Here is an 8,268-nt window from a genome sequence, read left to right as displayed (position 1 = left end):
ACTTTCTTTATTAGGATCCCTCAAGTTAGCAATTAGAATCACATATGGTACATTAACAGGAGGCTTCGGAAACATGTGTTTGGTCTTAGATATTGGCTTCATCTGTAAACAACTGCTGTTCCTTACTAGAGGAGACCCATCCTGCATTACACCATCCAAACATGTTGTCTTCCTGCTTCCTTCTTCGCCTTCGGTGCCATGATGAGAAAGGCTGTCCCTGCCAAGACTGAGGCCAAGGTGAAGGCCCTGAAGGCCAAAAAGGCTGTTCTGAAGGGAGTCCACAGCCAGAGGAAGAAGAAGATAAGAACCTCCCCAACCTTCCGCCGCCCCAAAACCCTGCACCTCCGCAGACAACCCAAGTACCCCCGGAAGAGTACCCCTCGCAGGAATAAGTTGGACCACCATGCCATCATTAAGTTCCCTCTGACTACAGAGTCGGCAATGAAGAAGATGGAGGACAACAACACCCTCGTCTTCATCGTAGACGTCAAGGCCAACAAGCACCAGATCAAACACGCCGTCAAGAAGCTCTACAACATTGATGTGGCCAAGGTCAACACACTCATCAGGTCTGACGGTGAGAAGAAGGCATAAGTGCGTCTGGCTTCAGATTATGATGCGTTGGATGTCACCAACAAGGTTGGCATAATCTAAATGGCTGCTGGGGAGATGTACAGAGGAATAAATGTTTATAAAAAAATGTTTTAATGTTGCTGCATGTCTTCCTGCATTACACAATCTACACATGTTGTCTTCCTGCATGTCTTCCTGCATTACACCATCTACAGAGGTTGTCTTCCTGCATTACACCATCTACAGAGGTTGTCTTCCTGCATTACACCATCTACAGAGGTTGTCTTCCTGCATTACACCATCTACAGAGGTTGTCTTCCTGCATGTCTTCCTGCATGTCTTCCTGCATGTCTTCCTGCATTAAACCATCTACACATGTTGTCTTCCTGCATGTCTTCCTGCATGTCTTCCTGCATTAAACCATCTACACATGTTGTCTTCCTACATGTCTTCCTACATGTCTTGCTGCATGTCTTCCTGCATGTCTTCCTGCATTAAACCATCTACACATGTTGTCTTCCTGCATGTCTTCCTGCATTAAACCATCTACACATGTTGTCTTCCTGCATGTCTTCCTGCATGTCTTCCTGCATGTCTTCCTGCATGTCTTCCTGCATTAAACCATCTACACATGTTGTCTTCCTGCATGTCTTCCTGCATGTCTTCCTGCATGTCTTCCTGCATTAAACCATCTACACATGTTGTCTTCCTGCATGTCTTCTTACATGTCTTCCTGCATGTCTTCCTGCATGTCTTCCTACATGTCTTCCTGCATTACACCATCTACAGAGGTTGTCTTCCTGCATGTCTTCCTGCATGTCTTCCTGCATGTCTTCCTGCATTAAACCATCTACACATGTTGTCTTCCTGCATGTCTTCCTGCATGTCTTCCTGCATGTCTTCCTGCATGTCTTCCTGCATTAAACCATCTACACATGTTGTCTTCCTGCATGTCTTCCTGCATGTCTTCCTGCATGTCTTCCTGCATGTCTTCCTGCATTAAACCATCTACACATGTTGTCTTCCTGCATGTCTTCCTGCATGTCTTCCTGCATGTCTTCCTGCATTAAACCATCTACACATGTTGTCTTCCTGCATGTCTTCTTACATGTCTTCCTGCATGTCTTCCTGCATGTCTTCCTACATGTCTTCCTACATGTCTTCCTGCATTACACCATCTACAGAGGTTGTCTTCCTGCATGTCTTCCTGCATGTCTTCCTGCATGTCTTCCTGCATGTCTTCCTGCATTAAACCATCTACACATGTTGTCTTCCTGCATGTCTTCCTGCATGTCTTCCTGCATGTCTTCCTGCATTAAACCATCTACACATGTTGTCTTCCTGCATGTCTTCCTGCATTAAACCATCTACACATGTTGTCTTCCTGCATGTCTTCCTGCATGGCTTCCTGCATTAAACCATCTACACATGTTGTCTTCCTGCATATCTTCCTGCATTAAACCATCTACACATGTTGTCTTCCTGCATGTCTTCCTGCATTAAACCATCTACACATGTTGTCTTCCTGCATGTCTTCCTGCATTAAACCATCTACAGAGGTTGTCTTCCTGCATGTCTTCTTACATGTCTTCCTGCATGTCTTCCTGCATGTCTTCCTGCATGTCTTCCTGCATTACACCATCTACACATGTTGTCTTCCTACATGTCTTCCTACATGTCTTGCTGCATGGGCTCTCCCTGAAGAAATGTCCCAAATTAGGGATAATCAGATCCTGCGTTAGTGTGGTTTGATCTTCATTTCACCTCAATTAAAGTGTCATTTTGGGTCTTTGGTGCTGATAAGAGAATGAGAAAACACTGAGTTGTCTCATTTCCCTGTCGCTCTCTCTCTCTCTCTCTCTCTCTTTCTCTCTCTGAGTGTGTGCGCGATTGTGTGTGTGTGTGTGTGCTGCAGCTCTGTACCAAAACATGGCTATTTACTAACATAACTAACACACCCATTGTAACTGCTGTTGTTAATACAGTAAAGGTCCCATTATGTTTTGTACACTTTTGTGTGTGTGTGTGCGTGTGTGTGTGTGTGAGGCTAACCCTGGATCAGAGGATGATTACAATAGACACTTCCAGCTGAGGCTGCATGGAGAATACAAGAGCTCTGATGTTATTTACCACAGATTGAAATGAAACCTTCAGATTTAATGTTCTAAATATGTACCTGCAACTACACAGACAGCCCAATTCTAATATTTTTTCGACTAATTGGTATTTTGACCAATTAGATCAGCCCTGAAAAAGATCCAATATGAAAATATCTGATGTGATTGGTCAAGAGACCAATTAGTGGGAAAAAGATCAGAGTAGACGCAGCCCTAGTTAGAAGCTATGACCTATCATCATTGTCCTTTATACCATTGATGATGAAGGACATCATGTAATTGTTTCTTTGTCATCATTGACGATCATTTGTCATGCTTAGCCACTCATACAATTACCAGTTGACGTGTAGTTGACATGTAGATTATAACATGTAGATGTTATGTTCTTTGACCCCTAAAGTATGACTAAGGAGAAGTGATCGTTTTTCGACTAGTCTGTTTTTGTTTTTTCATATGTCTTTCAGTCTGATTGACACTGCTGTCCTTTATGTTTAGTGTCTGACACATTTCCCCTGAGGCATCATACAAATCACATCAGAGGAGCATGACAGAAGACTGAAAAGGTTAAAGGTCATATCAGTAGTTCAGGATCAAAAGGTGATAGTGATAATATCATAACATTTAAAGGACCATATTTTTTTACAGAAATTAATTTACCTGGGGTCCTCCCACCAAACACACGCACGCACGGACACATGCACACGCGCGCGCACACACACACACACACACACACACACACACACACACACACACACACACACACACACACACACACACACACACACACACACACTCCATGTTTATCCACACGCAATACTAATGAGGAACAGAAGAGACTCACTCACTCAAGATTAAATGAATATATGCAGGTACCGGTAGAGTGATCTTTTGACAAAGTAATCTCAGGCACCAGAATGGATGAAATCAGTTCTCTTTTTCAATACTGCCACATATCAGACATAGAGCCCCCCCCCATGGTTATCAAAACGTCACGCCAGGGTAAGCCTACACAAAACAAAGCCCTTATTTTAAGTGTTTCTAAAATCCCCTATGGGAAAAATGGTGGAGAAACTAATTTTCACCACTTCCCTGTTTGACCGCTAGGTTTTATGGGTATTATGACTCATACATACTGTGCTACTCTATTGTCTTTCTGAAGTGTAAAGTATCTTTACTATTATTAGTCTACTAAATATTTGTATATTCAATCGCCTTAGTAATGCCACTACCGAAGGCTTCATTCAATGTTAATATACGCCATCCATCAAACCCACGGCAAATGAAATACCTTTGAACCATCAACGGGAGTAACGGCGCCCTCTTTCAAGGTTCAATCATACATCATCATGATCCAGGAAGAAAGCACAACAGAAGTCCGTGGCTTTGACTTGAAAGAACACATTTTGATTGTGTGTGTGTGTGTGTGTGTGTGTGTGTGGACATTACTGCACTCCAAATGGTTGTCTACTGTATATAGGTCGTCAACACACACACACACACACGCGCACACACACGCGCACACACACGCGCACGCACACACACACACACACGCACACACACGCACACACACACACACACACAGTCAAAGCCTGGCCTAATTGCCCAACATCAGCGCTCAACCTCACTAATGTTCTTGTGGCTGAATGGAAGCAAGACCCCGCATAATATACCAACATGCATGATTTTGGAATGAGATATTCAATGAGCAGGTGTCCACATATTTTTGGGGTCATATCAATGTCTTTCTACAGTGGAGTTTTTCATAATAACTATGCTCTATGTCTGATGACATGCACATACAAGCTGAACCCATTATATGAAACATTCTCATATCAGATCAGATCTCATATTTCATATTTACCACATCTTAGATTCCCAGGGAACACATTGTTATTGTGATCGCTGGAAGAAGAAAAAAGACACGTTATAATTCCCTAGTTACTCTTTGATGTATAATATTCCTCAGCTACATTGTTCAGCCGAGTTCCTTAACAATCAGATCAAAGGCAGACGACAGACAGACTTACAGCATAACCGATCCCACTCATCGCACACACACACACACGCACGCACACACACACGCACGCACGCACACACACACACACACACACAGACTCACACACACACACGCACACATGCACGCATGCACGCGCACGCACGCACGCACGCACGCACACACACACACACACACGCACGCGCACACGCACACGCACACGCACACACACACACACACACACACACACACACACACACACACACACACACACACACACACACACACACACACACACACACACACACACACACCCAGATGGCTCCTTGTCGCTCCTCTTCCCCCCCGCCTCCCCATTAAATATTAAGCCTTTTTACTGCAAACACAAGCAGGAGTAGAAAACACAACTGTCACAAAAAAAATTATACTTTAAATGTCTACATTTGACCTTTCAACCCAAGAGCATGGACATGCAGCAGGCTACACAAGCACACACTACAACATGTGTGTGACTAGGATAGGAAGAGATCCATGACCTCTATGTGATCTGACACAACAAGCTGCTAGTATTCCTATTTCCATTGTACTTAGCACTACCACTGTATACCCTTTAATTACATTTTTAAACATTTGTTTCTGAACAGCTTTATCCAATTAAGGTCAAACAAGCTATTTTTTCAAGAGACCTGGCTTATTGTTAATCTACACTAATTAACGACCACATAATGAACAAGGGTAATGGTTGCAATACTGAGGTCCTAGATCTTGACCTCTGACCTCTATGTATTCTCGCCCTGTCCTGCTGGTCCTATTTCATTAAGATCAACACAGCCAAGTGAAAAACAGAAATAATTTGTTTGTTGAAATGTACCCTATTAGGGCTCTGGGGGGGTCAGGACATTTTGTCAGCCTGTGATTGTCATGTAAATAACTGTCAGTCTCACTTTAATTGACTGTTAATTACGGTTTTCCACAATTGTTTACACACATTTGCTGAATCTTTGGCCCATTTTCCCAAAACTCTATACACAAAATGCAAAACTCTACAAATCTCTAGCAAAAGCAAACACTGCATTCAAAACTGTTTTCTCTTTTCAAAATGTTTTTTTTTTCATCAAAAAACTCTAAACACAAATAGACAAAAACACCTGCAAAATGTAAGAAAGACATTAGGCTGCATCCTGCCTCCTATTTCGGTCTGGCCACAGCACCTCATCTACATCACAAGCCATGTTCTCCCTGGCTAAACAGCACCTCATCTACATCACAAGCCATGTTCTCCCTGGCTAAACAGAACCTCATCTACATCACAAGCCATGTTCTCCCTGGCTAAACAGTACCTCATCTACATCACAAGCCATGTTCTCCCTGGCTAAACAGCACCTCATCTACATCACAAGCCATGTTCTCCCTGGCTAAACAGAACCTCATCTACATCACAAGCCATGTTCTCCCTGGCTAAACAGCACCTCATCTACATCACAAGCCATGTTCTCCCTGGCTAAACAGCACCTCATCTACATCACAAGCCATGTTCTCCTGGCTAAACAGAACCTCATCTACATCACAAGCCATGTTCTCCTGGCTAAACAGAACCTCATCTACATCACAAGCCATGTTCTCCCTGGCTAAACAGCACCTCAGCTACATCACAAGCCATGTTCTCCCTGGCTAAACAGCACCTCATCTACATCACAAGCCATGTTCTCCCTGGCTAAACAGAACCTCATCTACATCACAAGCCATGTTCTCCCTGGCTAAACAGCACCTCAGCTACATCACAAGCCATGTTCTCCCTGTTCTAAACAGCACCTCATCTACATCACAAGCCATGTTCTCCCTGGCTAAACAGCACCTCATCTACATCACAAGCCATGTTCTCCCTGGCTAAACAGAACCTCATCTACATCACAAGCCATGTTCTCCCTGGCTAAACAGAACCTCATCTACATCACAAGCCATGTTCTCCCTGGCTAAACAGCACCTCATCTACATCACAAGCCATGTTCTCCCTGGCTAAACAGCACCTCATCTACATCACAAGCCATGTTCTCCCTGGCTAAACAGCACCTCATCTACATCACAAGCCATGTTCTCCCTGGCTAAACAGCACCTCATCTACATCACAAGCCATGTTCTCCCTGGCTAAACAGCACCTCATCTACATCACAAGCCATGTTCTCCCTGGCTAAACAGCAGGAAAATAATCTTCTGGAGTGACAGATCCAGCCGCCGAAAGCCCCCACATCAACGTCACCACATCCATCCTCCATTGCCTGGAGAAGAGGCATGTGTGCGACGGGATGGCGGTCATACCCTTCCATCGCCATGCCGAAAAAAACTCTTCAATTGGGTTTAGGAATGGGGAATATGGTGGGAGGTATAGAACAATACATTGTGGGTGATCGATGAACCAGTTGCGGACCAGAGCAGCCCGGTAGAAACTCACGTTGTCCCTGATGACAACATACCTGGTCTGCTCTGGTCCACCCCTCTGCTCGGCTGGAATGAGGATGCCATGTAGTGTGTCCAGGATTATGATGAGAAGGGCGGTGTTGTAGCGACCAAGGTTGGCATGGTGATGGAGGACGCCTTGCTGGCTGGTGATATTCCCTCCTCGCTGTCCAGGGACATTCACAATGGCCAGTAATGGTCCGTCCCCGTCTTTTGGCTTGGTTGAAGGCAGCCTCAACAATGTTAATATAAACATGCTGAATTGCAGCGGCATCCAGCTCCATGACTCTCTGAAACAGACATGTGACATAGAACTAGAATACACTGGATTACAGTACTGTCATTTTTATTTATTTAACTAGGCAAGTCAGTTAAGAACAAATTCTTACTTTCAATGACAGCCTAGGAACAGTGGGTTAACTGCCTTGTTCAGGGGCAGAACAAAATATATATTTTTTATCTTGTCAGCTCGGGGATTCGATTTTGCAACCTTTCCGTTAGTAGACCAATGCTCTACGCACTAGGCTACCTGCCACCCCAATACGTCTATACAGTGCTGATATTCACTGTATAGTACTTACTCACAAATATTCATAGAGCTGCTCTTTAACCGTCTCTGAGTTTCGCTCAAATGACAACCTGTAGGTAGACCTGTTTCATCCGGATTCGGTTGTGCTGTAATACACGGTCCAGTGTAGACAAGCCCACCTGTAGACCTGTTTCCTGTGGATTCGGTTGTGCTGTAATACACGGTCCAGTGGAGACAAGCCCACCTGTAGACCCGTTTCATGCGGATTCGGTTGTGCTGTAATACACGGTCCAGTGGAGACAAGCCCACCTGTAGACCTGTTTCCTGTGGATTCGGTTGTGCTGTAATACACGGTCCAGTGGAGACAAGCCCACCTGTAGACCTGTTTCATGCGGATTCGGTTGAGCTGTAATACACGGTCCAATGTAGACAAGCCCACCTGTAGACCTGTTTCATGCGGATTCGGTTGAGCTGTAATACACGGTCCAGTGTAGACAAGCCCACCTGTAGACCTGTTTCATGCGGATTCGGTTGTGCTGTAATACACGGTCCAGTGTAGACAAGCCCACCTGTAGACCTGTTTCATCCGGATTCGGTTGTGC

At 44.5% G+C, this 8,268-nt stretch overlaps 1 protein-coding gene across 1 annotated transcript; it reads left to right on the top strand.

Annotated features, from left to right (window-relative positions):
• Nucleotides 1-201: 201 nt before the first annotated feature.
• Nucleotides 202-594, top strand: LOC115116486 (large ribosomal subunit protein uL23-like). Its single transcript, XM_065017091.1, has one exon. It carries the CDS (start codon nucleotides 202-204, stop codon nucleotides 592-594), a length of 393 nt encoding a protein of 130 aa, XP_064873163.1.
• The last annotated feature ends 7,674 nt before the right edge of the window (nucleotides 595-8,268 follow it).

This window comes from Oncorhynchus nerka, linkage group LG4 (assembly GCF_034236695.1).
Source record: "Oncorhynchus nerka isolate Pitt River linkage group LG4, Oner_Uvic_2.0, whole genome shotgun sequence".
NCBI lineage: Eukaryota > Metazoa > Chordata > Actinopteri > Salmoniformes > Salmonidae > Oncorhynchus > Oncorhynchus nerka.
The sequence above is the reverse complement of the archived record's forward strand: the minus strand, read 5'-3'. Positions and strand labels throughout refer to the sequence as shown.

Excerpts from the sequence above, each read along its gene's own strand:
- LOC115116486 (XM_065017091.1), top strand. The coding sequence starts at position 202 with ATGAGAAAGGCTGTCCCTGCCAAGACTGAGGCCAAGGTGAAGGCCCTG.